This window comes from Corythoichthys intestinalis, chromosome 4 (assembly GCF_030265065.1).
Source record: "Corythoichthys intestinalis isolate RoL2023-P3 chromosome 4, ASM3026506v1, whole genome shotgun sequence".
NCBI classification, from domain to species: domain Eukaryota; kingdom Metazoa; phylum Chordata; class Actinopteri; order Syngnathiformes; family Syngnathidae; genus Corythoichthys; species Corythoichthys intestinalis.
Window position 1 is genome coordinate 3,631,692 of NC_080398.1, and position 19,628 is coordinate 3,651,319.

General features: G+C 43.9%; 1 protein-coding gene across 2 annotated transcripts in view; it reads left to right on the forward strand.

Moving 5' to 3' along the window:
- Positions 1-19,628, forward strand: part of LOC130915184 (atrial natriuretic peptide-converting enzyme-like) — a 26,800-nt gene continuing 7,172 nt past the window's right edge. Inside the window, exons 1-8 of one of the 2 annotated variants that reach the window (XM_057835011.1) lie at positions 2-52; positions 1,446-1,966; positions 7,185-7,312; positions 7,434-7,503; positions 9,600-9,953; positions 11,833-12,198; positions 17,150-17,503; positions 17,589-17,606. In XM_057835011.1, coding sequence (XP_057690994.1) covers positions 1,583-1,966; positions 7,185-7,312; positions 7,434-7,503; positions 9,600-9,953; positions 11,833-12,198; positions 17,150-17,503; positions 17,589-17,606 — 1,674 coding nt within the window. In that variant the 5' untranslated portion in view covers positions 2-52; positions 1,446-1,582. Of the gene's footprint in view, positions 53-1,445; positions 1,967-7,184; positions 7,313-7,433; positions 7,504-9,599; positions 9,954-11,832; positions 12,199-17,149; positions 17,504-17,588; positions 17,607-19,628 lie in introns of both variants that reach the window. The other variant, XM_057835012.1, reaches the window with a different exon arrangement.

Consider the following 19,628-nt stretch of genomic DNA (forward strand, 5'->3'; position numbering starts at 1 on the left):
AGTTTGACTACACTTCACCAGGAAAGAGTGTGAAAATGAAAGGTTACGACGGGTAAGCACGAGCATTGCAGCCATAAACATAACAATGACAGCAGTAAGTTCAAACGCTCGAAAGTGTGTCTTCACTTCACGAGGAAAAATTACAACAAAGCGACTTGCAGTCATTGCAAGGTGGAGATAACTGCATCGGGAGGGAATACGATTGCGCTGTCCTCCCAGAGAGTATAAGGTTCAGTCCTGGCTATAAAAACTTTTTTTTTAAAAAGTCCCAGCTATACAGCTAGCTAAACTCCCAAATGACGATGCAGAAGACGTTGGTATAATTTGCTGACTTTATTCAACCATCACTTGAAGAGTGAAACTAAGAATAGAAATGAAACAAATCAATTTTGTCCCCAATAACAAACAGGTTTGCATCAACGTAAATCAGCGATGATTAGCTGCTAATAACAGTATGGTTAGCATTCGTTCGTTAGCATTAGCACATCGTTCAAACCACTACACAACTGGATTTAAGTGTCCGATCGCGAGTGGAAACACAACAACAACAACACAAAAGATGATACATACAGGCGTTGCCTCTGTAGATATTAACATTAACAAAGAACGTAGGCTGGTAGAAGTGTTTCCCTCTCTCACTCACTTGGATGCGGTATTTCTTCTTTGGGTGTATGCGCGCTCCAGCAGTCCTCAAACTGCGGCCCGCGGCCCAAATACGGCCCGCCTCCACATTTGGTCCGGCCATTTTGAATTTTTTTTTTTTTTTTCTCAATCGTGTTATTTATTTTCTGGCCTTTTCCTTGAAGAATTCAGAGGGTTATTTGGTTATTATCTATATAATTAATAGTGTTTTTATTATTAATTATTATTATTATTATAAAGAATCCAGAAAGGGTTATTTGATTGTGGCTTTCTGAAAAACAATAATTTTTTACATTTATGCACTTCTGCAATCGTCACACTTTTTCTGTAACAAACTGACCCCGGCCCCTCATCAGAGAAGGGAAAAGTTATGTGGCCCTCACAGGAAAAAAGTTTGGGGACCCCTGCTTTAACACATATTGCCAAAGGCAGAACAAAAACCTATCTGCCAATATATACCAATATTTTTTATTTCTATTAGATAAATGTTTCAGTAAAATGTTACACATTCTTGTGTATTTGCCACTTATTGCCACAGTTAACAATGAGGCTTTGGGCCTCTTTTGATCTCGTTGCGAGTTTGTAAGGTTGTGACTTCTGAATAAACAAACTCGATGCCAATCAAAATGTTTGTTCTTTTTCCCCAAATTAGAATCGATAAGAGAATCGATAAAGAATCGAATCGTTAAGCAATATCGATAATGGAATCGGAATCGTAAAAATCCTATCAATTCCCATCCCTAGTTACAATTGTTTATCCTGCATACTATTTTGTGTGTAAGAATGGTGTTTTGCTTTTACAGGACTCCCCTTGTACAAACACACATGCATGATGCCTAGCAGATGTTGCAAGCAGGTTGAAGTCCACTGACACAGAAGCTGTTTTCTGGTATCGAACAACATTGAAGTAGACTTTGTATTCACTAGCACAGAAACAACCATGTTGCGTTGCTTCCTCGTGGTGCTGGTTTTTCTGCCATCTTGGACTCGCGGTGCCAAAGACGATCGCCCGAGCTGCCGACCGATAACCGCCACCTTCTGCCGAAATGTGGGTTACACCACCAGCCGGTACCCGACCGGCGTCCAGGGTGTCAACGTGCAGCAGCTGAGTCAGATCGTGGAGACGGCGTGCTCGCCGAACATCGCCACGCTTGTCTGTCGCGTGGCCTTCCCGGAGTGCTCGAACGACGACAATCGCGTAAAGCCGTGCAGGGCCATGTGCAATAAGGCCAAGAGCGAGTGCGACGCCGCCCTCAAAGCCAAGCGCCTGGTCTGGCCTACCAAGCTGCAGTGCGACACGTTGCCTGAATCGAACTGCGTGCAGGTTAGACGGCATCATCAACTTCTTTAGTCTTGGCTCTCATCCTGTTTTAGATAGGTTACATCTCTACAGAACTTAATGACGCCTGTTAAATATGCAGTGAAGAAAATAAGTATTTGAACACCCTGCGATTTTGCAAGTTCTCCAACTTAGAAATGATCAACTGATTTGAAATTTTCATGGAGGAAGTCGGCGTGATGTCACGATGACGTCACCTTACTTAGCAACTTGTCGCCATTTTGTTAAGGGGGTACCCACAGCTAAACATTCCATAGACAAACGTCTGAAATTCATATATTTCAGGTGTGTTTTGAGTCTTTTTTCATAAAAACATCTTAAACATGGCTTACTATTATCACGAGTCACTGTCGACAGATGTGAGGAGGCGATACAATTTAAAATTTGCGTTTATTGGTTTACAAAGCTGCCCATACAAAGTCGCAGCTGATAGCTGGATAAACAAAGGAATGGAATGGAATCCTGCTCAAAAAGTAGCGGGTATTTAAAGATAATTCAACAACAATTTGCCTTTCAGACCCCGCGTATTGGTCAGCTTTCTTTCTGAAAGAAAGAAGAAAAAAGAAGTCCTGCGCTAAAGAGAAAAGCAATCCCAATGACAAAGATTTTAACATGTATTTTACAAATGAAATGCCTCAATGAATCATCTTATGAACGGTTTTCAAAAGCTTTATTGGTGGATTTTCTCAAGTTAAAGCGTGTTGAAATTCGCCCCCCCGGCCCAGACGCACCCGGGAACAGCACCAACCAATACAAGTGCAGCTCGGCTGACGCTGCCTCGCGTGCACCCACCGGGAAGGCCGAACCTCGCGCGTTCTCTTCTTATTTTTAACCCTTTGTACTGACTCCATGTTTCAAAAGCTTGAAGAACACTCACCGAAAACAGGTTGACAATTTATTTGTCGACAATGGTAAAAACAAGGCAAAAACAGACGACGGAGGGACAATTCTGGATCCAAAACAAGGCTACATGTTTCCAAATAGCAAAAATCTGTGTTATCTCAGTGTCCAGTCTTTGCTGAAGCGGGCCGTGTCGAAGGCGTGTCTGAAGGTGTGTCTGGGCGTTGCATTTGGGTCTTCCCCTTGGTGGCCGGTTTTGGGCGGCTTAGGTTTGTGCGCCGTTGACGTTTCTGGGTTATACTGTCCTACCGTGTTGGTCCTCATTATAGTAGAGAAGACGGAGTAAATATAATCTACACAAAGAAACTATAACCCGATCGACTCACAGCCTTGAAAAGTAAGGGTTACATTACGTCAGAAACTCGTTCGGTACGCCTCCGTTCCGAACCGAGCACCACGTACTGAAACGGTTCAATACAAATTCTTCTTCTTCTTCTTCCGTTGATTTCCGGCAGACTCGATGCCTATTGGCACATTGCTGCCTTACCCAATGTGGCCAGATCACGTAATGACCTCTATGTCCATCTCAGCCCGGAGGCAACGAAAAAATCCGCCAAAGCTCTTATCATTCCATCCTGTCCCACCGCGGGACACAACAGCTCGTTCATAGTCACAGTGCCATGCGGCAACGGCCCTCTTTTTCCAAAAAGCTCCCGTCGCTGCTCACTATATAGCGGACACTCCATCAGCAAATGTTTCACCGTTTGATATTGTTTGCAGTGCACACATTTACCATCAGGATGTTTACCTATCTTGGCCAGATCCCAAGCTAGTCCACAGTGACCCAATCTTAGACGCGTTAACATGACGGCATATTTCCTTTCTTTACCGATATACACCGGAGTAAATTTGACAGACGGATTGATAGCAAAGTAATGACGCCCCCTGGTGTCACTCTCCCAATTTTTTTGCCAGACAGCTGTCACATATGCCTTGATTTTACCCTTCCACTCATAAATTCCTGGGACTATTTCAACTTGAATTTCCCGTTTGAGAGCCCACTTCGCCGCCATATCGGCCATTTCATTTCCAAAGATCCCCACATGGGCTGGAACCCATACAAAACCTACCTCACCGCCTGCCCTCTCAATTCTATGAACGATTGACAGCACTGCTGAGATAAGGTCAGGTCGCGAACCTTGTCCTCTCCCCACCAAAGCTTCCAGAGCAGATGCTGAATCAGTGCACACCACTAACTTTTCCTGTTTTGTACTCTCTGCCCACTGTAAAGCACATATTATTGCCGCAATTTCGGCTGCATATACAGACACATTAGAAATACTTTTAAACTGAAGAACATCATAATCAGGGACGTAAATTGCAAAACCAGTTTTTCCCGACTTGGGGTCCTTTGATCCATCAGTGTAAATTTGGAGAAACCCCTCCCATCTACTCGCCATCAATTTATCCACAAGCCCCACATAATTACTTCCTTCTTTAGCCAGTGCCATCACCGACATATCAATATCCGGGGTAGGTAAAGTCCATGGTGGACTACCAGTCCAAATCACACTCGGAGCCACACCCACCTCTCCTAGTTTCAGCCTTTGCAGCTCTTTACCCATTTTGTATACATAAGGCACAGTCTTGTTAGCCCCCCACTCCCACACCTCCTCAAGGACCTGCCTAGCAGGATGACTCCCCGGATATGCTAATAATTTGATCACATATTGCATAGCTAATTTTGCCCTCCTAATTGACAGAGGAGTCTCACCCAACTCTACCAGCATTGCCGGGATTGGGCTTGTTCTGAGAGCACCACAACAGACCCTTAAAGCTTTTGCTTGAACTGTATCCAGTTTCTTGAGATGGGAGGCTGCAGCCGCTCCAAAACACATACAGCCATAGTCTAATCTAGAGCGAACCATTGCTCTATAAATCATTAGCTGAGTTTCCCTAGAGGCCCCCCATGCGCTTCCAGAAAGCATTCGCAACACATTAATAACTCTTTCACACTTCGACACTACACTTTCAATATGTTTTTTCCACGTAAGCTTTTCATCAAAAATAACTCCCAAGAATTTAAAATCCTTAACTTTTTCAATCGGTTTACCATACATCAGCAAGCTCTGGTGATCTCTAAACGTCTTATTGCCAAACAACATATATTTAGACTTATCCACAGATAATTTAAAACCCCATTTCTCTCCCCACCTGACAATTTTATCCAGGACAGCCTGCATTTGAGCAAAAATGTGACTCAAATTACGCCCTCTCTTCCACACTCCGGCATCGTCTGCAAAAAGTGACGTGCCCACTCCCTGACCCACCTCCTTAAAGATGTCATTCACCATAATGTTGAACAATACTGGGCTGATAACACTACCCTGAGGAGTTCCATTGTCAATTTCCGCTCCTTCAGAAAGAGAGGTTCCCACTCTCACTTGAATGACCCTATGTTGGAGGAAGTTCCAAACCCAATTTAATAACCTCCCTCTAATACCAACATTATTCATTTTTATGATTAAACCCTCCTTCCATAACATATCGTACGCCTTTTCTATGTCCAAAAACACCGCAATCACAGATTCATTATTAACAAGGGCTTTTCTAATATCAGAATCCAAACACACCACAGCATCCATAGTTCCTCTACCCTTTCGAAAGCCACTTTGCACCTCTGCGAACTTTCCTTCACTCTCCAGCTTATACACCAACCTATCAGTCACCATCCGCTCCATGATCTTACAAAAAACAGAGGTCAATGCAATCGGTCTGTATGAGCCTGCCTGTTTAGGATCCTTACCTGGCTTCAAAATTGGCACAACAACTGCCTGCTTCCATGACTTGGGTAGACACCCCTCCTCCTACACAATATTGATCAAGGCAAGCAGTTCATACAGAACGCTATCTCCCACCCTTTTTAACATGTCATAACTGATCTCGTCCTTGCCGGGAGCTGTTCTTCTTCCCTTATTAATGGCCTTCTTAAGTTCCCCAATTGAGAAAAACAAATTGTACCTATCAGAGTGATCATTATTAAACTCCAATTTATGCCAATTATGCTGCAAAGTTTCATTACGTTTATTCAACCCCTCTGTCCCCAAATTCTCCCCACTATGGACATCCTTAAATTTACACTCAAATACTCTAGCCTTTTCAATATTTGTTACAACAGTCCTTCCCCCATTCTCAAGGATAGGTATTCCTGAGCTTCGTGTGATTCCAGACATGCGATGGACAGCTCTCCAGACTTCCGTAATTGTGCTTTCTGACCCAAGCTTTCCACAATAACTCCTCCAGCAGTCCCTTTTAGCCTGCTTAATCACTCTTCTTGCCTTGGCCCTCAACCTTTTAAACTCAATTACATTGCCTTCCACTGGGAACTTCCTAAGCTGTCTAAACATTTGATTCCTAGCCCTAATAGCTTTCTCACAGTTTAGGTTCCACCAAGGAACAGGAGGTCTTGCTCTATGCCCTGTCTTTCTGGGAACACAATCAACAGCACAATCTAAAATCACCTTACACAAACTCACACTCCACTCATCAGTCGTCCCTCCATCCACAACGTCCCTACACCTCTCCTCACAAAGCACACTAAACCTTTCCCAATCTGCTCTTCCAAAGTCAAAACATTTAACCTGTTCTTCTAGCCTGACATCCATCTTTCTGCCCACTCTCAACATGATCGGAAAGTGATCACTCCCCATACTCAACTGGTCCAACACCTCCCATTCACACTTACTGGCCAATTCACTCGATACCAAAGACAAGTCAATACAAGACCCTAATCCATTCATAATATTAAACCGTGTACTTCTACAGGTATTCATACAAACTAAACCACCATCATCAATAAAATCCTCCATAGTGCCACCATTACGATCCATCCTGAGACTGCCCCAGAGAGGGTTATGGGCATTAAAATCCCCCACCCACACTGAAGGCCCCTCTGCCTTCTCTCTTATTTGGTCCAGGTCCCCTCTTTCAATTTGCATACAAGGGTTGTACACATTCACAACGTATATCCATCCATTCCTCCCCCACACTCTCACCATTACACACTCTAATAACGTTTTTACATTTACTCGCTGATATCGCACCCCTCTCTTTATAAAAATTGCACAACCCCCTCCCGCCTTCTCCTCCCTATCAAACCTGACACTGTCATACCCAGGAATAACAAAGTCTAGGCAGGGTTTAAGCCATGTCTCTTGAACACAGACTATCTCAGGCAATTCCCCAAACTCATGCAAAACTCTCTTTAATTCCTGTCCGTTTGCTATTAAACTTCTAGCATTCCATTGAAAAATACAAAACATTTAGTGAACGTGTCTAACCTGGCTCCTCTCCTGCAACCCAGACCCCAGCGAGTCCACTGACTCCAGTGATGCCCGAAGACCAATCTCCTCATCTTCATCGCCGCCCCCAGTCCTCGTCTGCCACACCAGCGCAGGGGGTCCTCCTTCTAAATACCGTTCTGCAGCCTCTGTAACAATATTTGAAACTTCCAATTTACTGCTGACATTTTTAACGCTCCATATCACCTCCAGCACAAACTTAACCAAAGCCTGCGTCGACACTGCTAGACTTATATTTTCTCTTGGTTTAGTCACAGCAGCAGCCTGTACCACAGCCGGTCCAGCCAAGCTTTCCCTGTTCACCTTCCTGACCGCCTCGGAGTAAGTAATTTTGTCCTCTGTTCTTATTTTCTCGACCAAAATCGCTTTTTGATGAAATCCACATATTTTAGCCGAAGACTTGTGAGTCCCCCCGCAGTTACAACATTTGTCCTGCGCAGCATCACATTCAGTTATGTTATGATTCCCTCCACACTTTCCACACCTTGTGGTCCCCCTGCACACTGCTGCTACATGCCCAAACCGTTGGCACTTGTAGCACCTAAGTGGAGGGCGAATGTACTGCCTCACAGGATGACTCATATAACCCAGAAAGACTCTTTCAGGGAGCGTTTCTTGCCTAAACATTACCAGAACTGCTCGTCCCGTTTCCCTAAATCTTTTGACCGATTCAACATCTGCTCCAGTCAAATTTCCTTGTATTTCAGACTCAGAAACGTCCGTATTTACATAAATCACTCCCCTGAGTGCCTCCTGACGACCCGGGACGAACCCTTCCACCCTGCGACCAAGCAAGCTCTTCACCTTCAACGCTTTATCGATTTGTACCTGAGATTTACAAACCACTAGCAGGTTTCCATTCATCAGAACTTTCACATTCAACACAGCCCCCATTTTCTCCTTTATTTCAGCAGACAACTTGAGCGGGTTCATTGATTTGCCATCATTTCCAACAAACTTATAAATAATGTTGTATTCTCTATCATTACTCTCAGTACGTGACATTTTGGTCAATTGACTCTCCTCCCGTTCCTGATCTGCTCCACTTCCATTTCCTGACCTACCCCGCTTTACCATCCGACCCATAATCAAAGGGTCTGGGGCCGCCGTGCCTGCGATCAGACCACTCGGTTGTTAGTAAGTCACCCCCCGATCCAAAGTGCGAATGCACAAGGTGCTAAAGTGCAACCAAATCGAAATAATCCTGGTTGATACACTGCAAACAAGATCCTACCGCGATGCCGCGAAAGCCGCCCTCCCAATCCAATTACGGTACTTCCGTCCGGCGCCCTCAATACAAATTACACCCTTATTCCTTAGTTATGGCTTCGGGCCATTATCATGTTGGAAGACCCATTCACGACCAATTGTCAATGTTCTAACTGAGGGAAGGAGGTTATTTCCCAAAATCTCACAATCCATGGCCCTGGTCATCCCCTCCTTTATACAGTGCAGTTGTCCAGTCCCATGTTCAGAAAAACACCCCGAAAGCATGATGCTACCACCCCCGTGCTTCAACGTTGGGATGGTGTTCTTGGGATGGTACTCATTATTCTTCTTCCTCCAAACACGATGAGTGGAATTAAGACCAAAAAGTTCCATTTTGATCTCATATGACCACATGGCTTTCTCCCATGACTCCTCTGGATCATCCAAATGGTTAAGGGGCCTGGACATGTGCTGGTTTAAGCAGGGGAACCTTGCGTGCCATGCATGATTTTAAACCATGACGTCTTAGTGTATTACCAACAGTAACCTTGGAAACGGTGGTCCCAGCTCCTTTCAGGTCATTGACCAGCTCTTCACGTGTAGTTTTTGGCTGATTCCTGACCATTTCTTAGGATCATCGTGTGGCGTGTCTCAGTGGTAGAGTAGTTGTCCCCTAACCCGTAGGTAGTGGGTTCAATTCTCCGCCCTGATGAACTTGTCTAAGTATCCTTGAGCAAGATACTGAACCCCCCACGTTGCTCCTGGTGCTGAGTCACCAGTAGGTGTATGGTGATGTTGTGTAAATCGCTTTGAGGGCCTTGAAAGGTGGAACAGTGCTATACAACTATAACACCATTTACCATTGAGACCCTACGAGGTAGATCTTGCATGGAGCCCCAGTCCAACCAAGATTGACAGTCATGTTTAGCTTCATCCATTTTCTAATAATTGCTCCAATGGTGGATCTTATATCACCAAGCTGCTTGGCAATTGCCCCGTAACTCTTTCTAACTCTTAACCATTTTTAATCACAATGGGGGGCTGGTTGACCTCAGATTGACCTATAAAATAATTGTTTATATCTCAAAAACGATAGCGACACAAAAAAAAAAATTTCAGCACAAACCAATGACAATTGTGTTATATAAATTTGTGTCTAATGGGTCCAACTTCACGGAGGTCATGGGTCCTTAATTATGTGCTTTCAGGCTCAACAACCACCAACAACTTCATCATGTCAACCCATCACAATCCCCCTATGCCAAGGCATCTCATACACCCAGACTATCATGCCCAACTCTTTAGGCCACACGTCACAGGAAGACGCCGGCCTGGAGGTGCACCAGTTCTACCCGCTGGTCAAGGTTCAGTGTTCGCCTCAGCTGAAGCCTTTCCTGTGCTCCGTCTTCGTTCCCGAGTGCCGGGCGGGAATCGTTCGTTCTCCGTGCAAAACTCAGTGCGAGCAGGCCCGCGCCGGATGCGAGTCCTTGATGAACAAGTTTGGCTTCTCATGGCCGGACAAGCTGAATTGTGAGAATTTTTCCATGTATTCCTGTGAGCAGGTAAGAAAAAGCTTGTGACTTTATATACTAATCGTGTTGCACGGATACTAGTATCGGTACCGATGAATTTAATATTTTACCATACAAGTAATAACCAGAATAAACAAGCTCTTTTCATCCTTGTTTATCACTAGACATCCAATTCATTTGACCTAGGAGGGTGGCAGCGAAATAACAATAGCGGACCGCACGAATGCTATTTTTTAGACCGTGACATCGCATCGTAAGGCTGAAGTGGGACATTATAGACACGCCCTTGCTTACAAACCATTATATTTCTGCTAGTTTTCTCGGGTAATCTTTCAAAAACAAACATGCCGATCAAGCACTGCCGATATGGAACTTGTAGCAACGACTCCAGACATTTCAACATATGAAGGATGTTTTCTTCATACGTTTCCCGAAACCAAAAACTCGGAGGAAGAAATGTGAAGAATGGATCATTATAATGCCAGCAAGGTGAAACCATTCACATTTCATATGCAGTAAACACTTTGTTGGGTTGGTATGAGGTAAGCCATTTTGATATTTTTTACATATTTTTTAGCGTGGCGTTTTGCCGTGCTGCTTCCGTCTGACAATGAATGACCTGAAAAGGATTAAAATGGTATCTGATTGCCACTGTTACGTTTTCTGTGATAAAAAAAAAAAAAAACTTTGGTAAGGGCGAAGTGCATATAAATTACAGAATTAAGATCGGTTATTAATGAAAAAATTGAAAGTGTTCATTGGCTGTCAACGAGTAGCATTTGCGATCGCTACACAAAAATAGCAATGTTAAATTGAGCAAAAGAACAGTCAGAGACATAAGACAACCAGAGGATATAATATATAAGAAAGACAGGGCATATGGTGCTAAATGATCGATTGTTGAAACAGGAGAATGTCATTGTCAGTGGCGTAAGAAAAAGGTGTCGATAAAAAAGCTAAGGCGAAGCTTAGGTAGGCTCGTTTCTTTTTTCCGTCTTTTTCAGCCCTCGACACTCAAGCTATCTCTCTAACTGAACATTTGTATGTTCTTCCACATTTTTACCAGTGAATTTGGCACCAGGGACATCATTTTCGGAATGAATTGGTAGGTTTAGCTCTGTAAACATGTTACACTATTTCCATACATTTACTTTTGGGGAACAAATGGGAGCTTGTCCCCCCCTTAGCAGCAGTAGCTAACATCATGAATATTAATGAGCGGAAGTGACGTGTAGCGTGTTGTACGCCATTGTGCATTTGCTGCAGTCCCTCCCACTTTAAACGGATTGGACGTCTATGGCAGTCAGTGCATTGCGAGTCAATGAGTTAATTTTGAGGCATTTCATGTCACTTCCTGTAGATTTTCGGTGACTTTCTTTTACTTTCGGAGCATTTACGGGTCACTTTCTTTTGATTTTGGGGCATTTACAGGTCACTTCCTGTCAATTTTGGGCTTCTGGAAAGGAAGTGATGCGAAAGTTAGCCCAAATGAATAAAAGGTGACTCAAAGCCAACAGGACGTAACGTGTAAATATCCTAGAATGAACAGAAAGTGACCTGTAAAAGTCCCGAAAATCAGAAAGACTAGTTTCGAATAATCTGGTTTCGAAATAACGGACGTTGATTCGTCCTTTCCAGTGGATTGGACATTGAGGGCCGTCAATGGCAGCCATTGAGTTAACAGAGGCACTATTCTAGTGGAAGATTTTGGTAGCAAATTAATGGTTCCTTTTTCCAACAATACAATATATCGATTCAGAAAAATGTTTGATTTTTGATTTTTTTAAAGACATGGTACAGTACAGTATCTGCTGATACCACACCGTATCGAAGTCATGAGCCAAAAAATGGTATCGGTGCAACACGACTTATAAGTTAACAAAAGCGAACATCAAATGTCTTCTTGCAGGATCCCAGAAACGTTTCCGAAACGACCGTTTCAGGCACGTGCGAGCGCATTACGGAACCTCTCTGTACAGATCTCCAGTACAGCCAAACCGTCCTGCCCAACGTCCTAGGCCACAAAAACCAAGAGGAAGTCGGCGTACAAGTCAGCTCGTACTACTCGCTGATCAACTTGGCGTGCTCGCCCCACCTCAAGACTTTCCTTTGTTCAGTCTTAACGCCTGAGTGTAAGGCGGGAAAAGCCAGAACACCGTGCAGGACCTTGTGCGAGCTGGTGCGGTCCAGCTGTGTACCTACGCTGAGGGATTTAGGCTACTCTTGGCCTGAGTCGCTCAAGTGCGACGCTTTCAGCACCGCGTCGTGCCAGCACGTAAGAAAAGTTGTACAGTCACTTAAATGTTTTGAAGCAAATTGTATGGTTTTTCATTTTCGATATACACAAGGTTAAAAACTAAGCAGAATATTTCTGAAAAGAGAAAACATTCATATTTACACATTGAGCCAATGAGATAATTGCGTTCTCTCTCGTAATGATGGAAATCCATCAACAGGGGGCAGTGGAAATCCATCATGCGATTGACGCTAAACAGGGGGAATGAGGGGGTGATTGGGTTTTTGGGTGCTATTATCAGGCCCCCCTACTTTGTGTCCACGAGTAAATATCCATCCATCCATTATCTGCTGCTTAATCCGGGGTCGGGTTTTAGCAGGGAAGCTCAGACTTCCCTCTTCCCAGACACTTCATCCAGCTCTTCCGGCAGGATCCCAAGGTGTTCCCAAGCCAGCCGAGAGATATACTCTCTCTAGTGTGTCCTGGGTCCTCCCTGTGGTCTCCTGCCGGTGGGACAAGCCCGGAACACTTCTCCAGGAAGGCATCAAGGAGGCATACGAAACAGATGCCCGAGCCACCTCAACTGGCTCCTCTCAACGTGGAGGAGTAGCGGCTCGACCTTGGGTCCTTCGCGGATGACCGAGCTTCTCACCCAATCTCTAAGGGAGAGTCCGGACACCCTGCGAAAGAAACTCATTTCGGCCGCTTGTATCCGGGATCTTGTTCTTTCGGTCACCACCCATAGCTCGTGACCGACCATAGGTGAGGGAATGAACATAGATCGACTGATAAATCGAGAGCTTTGCCTTTTAGCGCAGCTCCTTCTTCACCACAGCGGACCGGTCGGTACAGAGTTCGCATCACTGCAGATGCTCCACCGATCCACCTATCGATTTCCCGCTCCCTCCCACCTCACTCGTGAACAAGACCCGAAGACTCCTCCACTTGAGGCAGGATCTCATCCCCTAACTGGAGAGGGCACACCACCCTTTTCTGACTCAGGACCATGGTCTCTGATTTATAGGTGATGATCTTCATCCCAACTGCTTCACACTCTGCTGCGAACCGCTCCAATGAGAGTTGGAGATCACGGCTCGATGAAGCCAACAGCACCACATCTGCAAAAAGCAGAGATGCAATACTGAGGCTACCAAACCGGATCCCCTCAACGCTTCAGCTGTGCCTAGCAATTCTGCCCATAAACGTTATGAACACAATCGGTGACAAAGGGCAACTGTCAAGTTAAAAAATAGACCCTTAGTTAGACATTGTTAAAATTACCCAAAAATAAGGAGAGAAGACACTCAGTTTTCTTGGCCAAGGAGAGCAAAATAGAGGGACTAGACAGAGAAATGCTAGATTACGCTGTATAGTCAGCAAAATTGATCTAAGGAAAAAAAACCTCCTTGCTCTTTTTATTAGGGGTTTGTCCTAACACAGAAGGGTGCCGCCCTGAAGGGAGGGGGAAAGCAAGCTGGAGACACCCATGTGATTTTGGTTGGCTATGTGTGAGCATGTAGGTGGAACTAACTAAATACACGTGTGTAAGCAAGGGCACACGTAAAGTGGTCAGAATGACCCAGACACTTCAGTTATGGAACGCTGCGGCCATGGAAGATGTCCTCGAATGGAAAATTGTCCTCGAAGGTCTAGACGAAAGTCTAGACGCCAGGTGCTGAAGATGTCCCGGAAGGTCTAGTTACGCAATGATGCGGCCATGAAGCAAGGCAGTTGTCATCCCGACCCTCTTTACTCTTTCTAACACTTAAATATTATACCACAACCTAGTATAGCAAGCAATAATCATTTACTGGTTATATCAATAAGAAAAAATATGGCAATATGTATTATGTAGTGCTGCAATGATTAATCGATTAGCTCGAGTATTCGATAAGAAAAAAATATTCGAATTAAATTTTGTTGCCTCGAGTATTCGTTTAAGTGGTGTTGTTTATTTTGAAAGTGTTTGCAGCCCTCTGGTCTGCCTCTTTTCAGATGGTTGAATCCAACTGCTCCCTGTTAAGACCAACGTAAGCCAAGTTTTTGTTTGAGCTAATGTTTTTTAATGCATTCATGATTTAGTTTATAGGTGTAATTAGTTATTTTTTTGTGGGAATATGTGTCAGAACCATTTTTTAGAGCATTGTAAAAAAAAAAAAAAAAAAAAAAGCATTTTATCGCATTTAAGCTAGTGGACTTTTTCTATGTAAGTTAGCCTATTGTTCTTTTGTTTTACATTGATCCTTATTTTTTAAAATTTATGCTGTTTAGGGCTCAGCTCAGGCATTTTAAGTTTTCATGTTCCTTATCCAATTACTCGATTATCCGAACTAACTAGCCCATCGATTAATCGACTACTAAAGTATTCGATAGCTGCAGCTTTTTATTATTATTATTTTTTTTTTATAAGATCTAAAGGTTTTTTGAGTGAAAGCAGTGAATTAGTCTTTTTTTTTATTCTAGTTACATCTGAGATGCAATTGTTGGCTGTTTTCAACAATACACATCAAAAATAAAGACATTGATTGACTGAAAATGGTTCAAGATTAGATGAAATGTCTTGGTTTCTCATGTATATTTATAATTGCTCTTCACCTAAAATTATATTTATTTTATCCGATTACTCGATTAATCGAAAGAATTTTCAGTCGATTACTCGATTACTAAAATATTCGATAGCTGCAGCCCTAGTATTATAGGTATGTATGAGCACAAGCAAATATTCAATCAATCAAGCAAATATTCAATCAACCCTCGATAATTAACTCAACAGCAACCTTGGCAGAGTCCAACCCTCACTGAGAAGGAATCCGATGCATTAGATAAAGATAGCACCACTATGTACATAGGTAGCATAGGCGTTTAAAAAATGTATCGCTTTGTTACGGTTTGCGGGCTGGCAGGTGGTATGGACCCAAATGCAGAGGAAGGGAGGCAAGGCAGATAGACAGTGTAAAAAGTAGTTAATAAAGCCAACAAAAAAACAAAGTACAAACAAGACGACCGAGGAATCCAACAACTCTTATAAAATAAGATAAGAAGACTTTTATTGATCCCACCATGGGCAAATTCTCGGTGTTACAGCAGCAAAGATATAGGTAACGCAGAGGACGGCGTGATGTAGCCGTTAATTTATTACATTAGCAGCAAACATTCGAAAACACACTAATAGTCTTTACATAGTACAGAGGGGAAAAAAAGGTGGCAGTGCAAATATAAAGTACAGAATTGGAAGCAATAAAAAAATACAGTTGTGTGGAATGTTGGATATTGCACAGTATAATCCCAAGTGCAGAACTGCACAATTGCACTAATGACCGGCAGTTTGTAGAGACTGCCTAGTGTTCTTATTAAACAGCTTGATAGCGGCAGGCAGGAAGGAGCGACAGAATCTCTCCTTTGCACAGCGAGGGTGTAAAAGTCTATTACTAAAGGAGCTATGGAGTGCTGTAAGGGTGCCTCGGAGGGGGTGGGACGGGTTGTGCAGCATTGATGACAGCTTTGCCATCATCCTCCTGTCCCCCACTGAGTCCAGGGAGCAGCCCATCCTCGCCAGTTTGTCCAGCCTCTTTTTGTCCCGGGCCGAGACGCCGCCTGCCCAGGAGACCACTCCCTGGAATATGACCGATGCAACCACTGAGTCATAAAAGTTCCTGAGGAGTGCCCCCTGAACACCAAAAGACCTCAGCCTCCTAAGTAGGAAGAGTCTGCTTTGACCCTTCCTATAAAGAGCGTCGATGTTGTCAATCCAAACCAGTTTATTTTTCAGATGAACACCCAGGTACTTGTAAGTTGAGACTCTCTCAACATCCGTTCCCTGGATATTCACTGGTGCAGGTGGAGAGTTCCGGCACCTGCCGAAATCCACCAACAGCTCCTTGGATTTCTCCGCGTTGATCTGGAGGCGGTTCTGCTGGCACCAGTCCACAAAACCCTGAGTGAGTTCTCTGTACTCCCGATCATCTCCGTCTGAGATGAGGCCGACAATCGCAGAGTCGTCGGAGAACTTCTGCAGGTGACAGGTGGGGGTTTTGTATTTGTAGTCCGAAGTGTAGAGGGTGAACAGGAAAGGAGCCAAGACAGTTCCCTGCGGTGCCCCAGTGCTGCAGAGAAGCACGTCTGACACACAGTCCCGTGTTCTCACGTACTGTGGCCGGTTTGTGAGGTAGTCCTGGATCCATGTGGTGAGGTGGTGGGCCACTCCCGCCTGCTCCAGCTTGTCTCTCAATAGGGTGGGCTGGATGGTGTTGAACGCGCTGGAGAAATCAAAGAACATGATCCTCACAGTGCTCCCCGCCTTCTCCAGGTGGGAGATTGAAGTGTGGAGGAGGTAGATTATGTCCTACAAAAGTCAGGGTACTAACAAAAGACTGGTATCAAAAATTTATGCTGAGGAACACAAGGGCTGTGACGTAGGAACGGGCAGGAATTGACGCTGACGTGAACATGCACATTGACAATGTCGCAACAAGGGGTGGAAAGAAACTGGGAGCTTATATACAGAAACAGACAAGGGGTAAAGAGACAACGAGGAACAGGTGAGTGACACAGGAGTATGCAGGTTGGGGGATACACTAGGAGCAGGAACAACAGGAGAACTCAATGGGCAATCACAGGGACACACCAGGAGGTAACCAACACAAACCTAACACTCTCATTGTTTATTCTTCTCCTCTTGTGTCTTCTTCCTTCATCTCTGTCCCACCATTATTGCTTTCTGTTCACTGCTTTCTCCTAATAAATAAAACATCATGAACAACCCCAATGGGAGAACTGTATGCCAAACTCCCATGTGATACATTAAAACTGTTCAGACCATAAGGACACTTAGATTCCTATTATCCATGTCTAAGCAGCTGAACAGGTTAGAAAAAAACACACACAAAAAAACTCCTGCAATATAGTCCCCCCACCCCAAGATGTTTATTCTCAAGAATGTATATTTTTTTACGTTTCAGTCAAATCAATGGCTTTTGTGCTTGTGTCACAGTTTGGCATGGCAGAGGGCGGCGGCATTTGCGAGCCCCTCAGCATCTCTATGTGCCAAGGCCTGTCCTACAACCAGACGATAATGCCCAACCAACTTGGCCACACCAGCCAGCGAGATGCTTCCGTTAAGCTGTCCTTCTTCGAGACCTTCGCCAAGTCCGCTTGCTCGTACGACATCCGGCCTTTCCTGTGCGCTGCCTACGCCCCGCGCTGCTCCCAGGGCCGGATACGGAGACCCTGTCGGAGTTTTTGCCAGACCGCCCGCGACCACTGCGAGGCCCGTTTGGGTCACTACGGCATATCCTGGCCGCGGGAGCTGCGCTGCGAGGCCTTCCCAGTGCGCGACTGCGTCACCGTACGTAGACGTGACTTTGTCGGCATGGTCAGAGAATGAGCTTTCTCATGTTTCATCGTCATATTCTGTTTTTTTTTTCTTTCAGGAAGACAACAGGTCAGAGGTAAGCACTTCCATGTCCATTAAGTACATACCAAAGTATTGGGACATCTACTCTTTCAATTATTGTGCAAGATTTATGCTTTCCTTATTATAGTTAGTCACCAGATAGGATCTTAGAAACTTTCTTTGTCCTGGGCTATGTGGCTCTACAGTGCCCTCCATAATTATTGGCACCCCTGAAAAAGATGTGTTTTATAGCTTCTAATATATATATATTTTTTAATTCAAATAATATGGGACCTTAATGGAAAAAAAAAAAGAGAAAAATCCAACCTTCAATACAAGTGCATTCATTCAGTGGGGAAAAAATCCCACATAATGAAAAAAATATTTGACATTTAATAATGTGTGTCACAATTATTAGCACCCCTGGTGTTAATACTTTGTACAACCCCCTTTTGCCAACAAAACAAGGTCTGGGGACTGAGATGGCCATGGGAGGAGCTTGATTTTGTGTCCGGTGAACCATTTCTATGTAGATTTGGCCATATGTTTAGGGTCATTGTCTTGCTGAAAGACCCAGTGACGACCCATCTTCAGCTTTCAGGCAGAGGGCAACAGATTTTGATTTAAAATGTCCTGGTATTTCAAAGCATTCATGATGCCATGCACCCTAACAAGGTTCCCAGGGCCTTTGGAAGCGAAACAGCCCCACAGCATCGCTGACCCACCCCCATACTTCACAGTGGGTATGAGGTGCTTTTCAGGATGTGCATCTTTCGTGGCACGCCAGACCCACTTAGAGTGTTTGTTGCCAAAAAGCTCAATCTTGGTCTCATCTGACCAAAGCACACGGTCCCAGTTGAAGCCTGGGACCATGTGTATTTTCGTGTGGGTTAAAACATTTGACGCAATTAACGCACATGCCCCGCTCAAACAGATTAAAATGACAGAAGTGTAATGTCCGCTTGTTACTTAATAAAACGAAAACATTAAGAGGGGTTTTAATGTAAAATTTCTATAACTTGTATTAACATTTATCTTTTAAGAACTACAAGTCTTTCTATCCATGGATCGCTTTAAGAGAATGCTAATAATGTTAATGCCATCTTGTTGATTTATTGTCTTAATAAACAAATACAGTACTCATGTACCGTATGTTGAATGTACATATCAGTCTTGTGTCTTAGCTTTCCATTCCAACAATAATTTACAGAAAAATATGGCATATTTTATAGATAGTTTGAATTGCGATTAATTACGATTAATTAATTTTTAAGCTGTAATTAACTTGATTAAAAATTGTAATCGTTTGACAGCCCTAATGAAAATACAATAGAGAACAACATGCTGAATAAATGTACAGTGCATGAACAACGAAATGCGAATATACTGTCCTCACCAGGGCGCTACGGCTCGGTCCTGGCTATACAGCGAACTCCCAAATGACGATGCTGGACGATCGTATAATTTGCTGAATCAATTTGGTCCTCGATACCAAACAGGTTTGCGTCAACGTAAATAAATGATAATTAGGTGCTCTTACAGCAATGACATAAACGGTTCGCTAGCATTAGCACATCGTTCAAACAACCACACAACTGGCTCTAAGGCTACGTTCATACTACAGGTCTTAATGCACAAATCCGATTTTTTGTCATATCTGTTTTTTGGGCGTGCCCGTTCAGACTGCCTTTGTCCATTGAAACCATTCAAGTATCACGCATGCGCACTAATTCGCAGTCCGACATGCGCAGAAGCATCAAAACAAATGACCACACGTGCTGGCTGTCATCCCTCATTCCAGGGATATCATATTTTTCTTTTTAAAAAGAGGACACAAATAACAGACATAAATAATCCCAGTTTAGGCTTACATTCAAAGTATTTGGATCGTGCATGTCCGTGCATGTCACATGCACATACGGGCGGTTTGCCACGACTCTCGGCGGTGTAAGCAATGTTGAAATATTGCTTATATGGAGCAGACAGAAAACCGATCATTCTCAGGCTTATCCTCAACCCTTTTTTTTTTTTTTTTTATGACTGTTGTAAAGTCCGACCCTTCCTAAAAAGCCGTGTT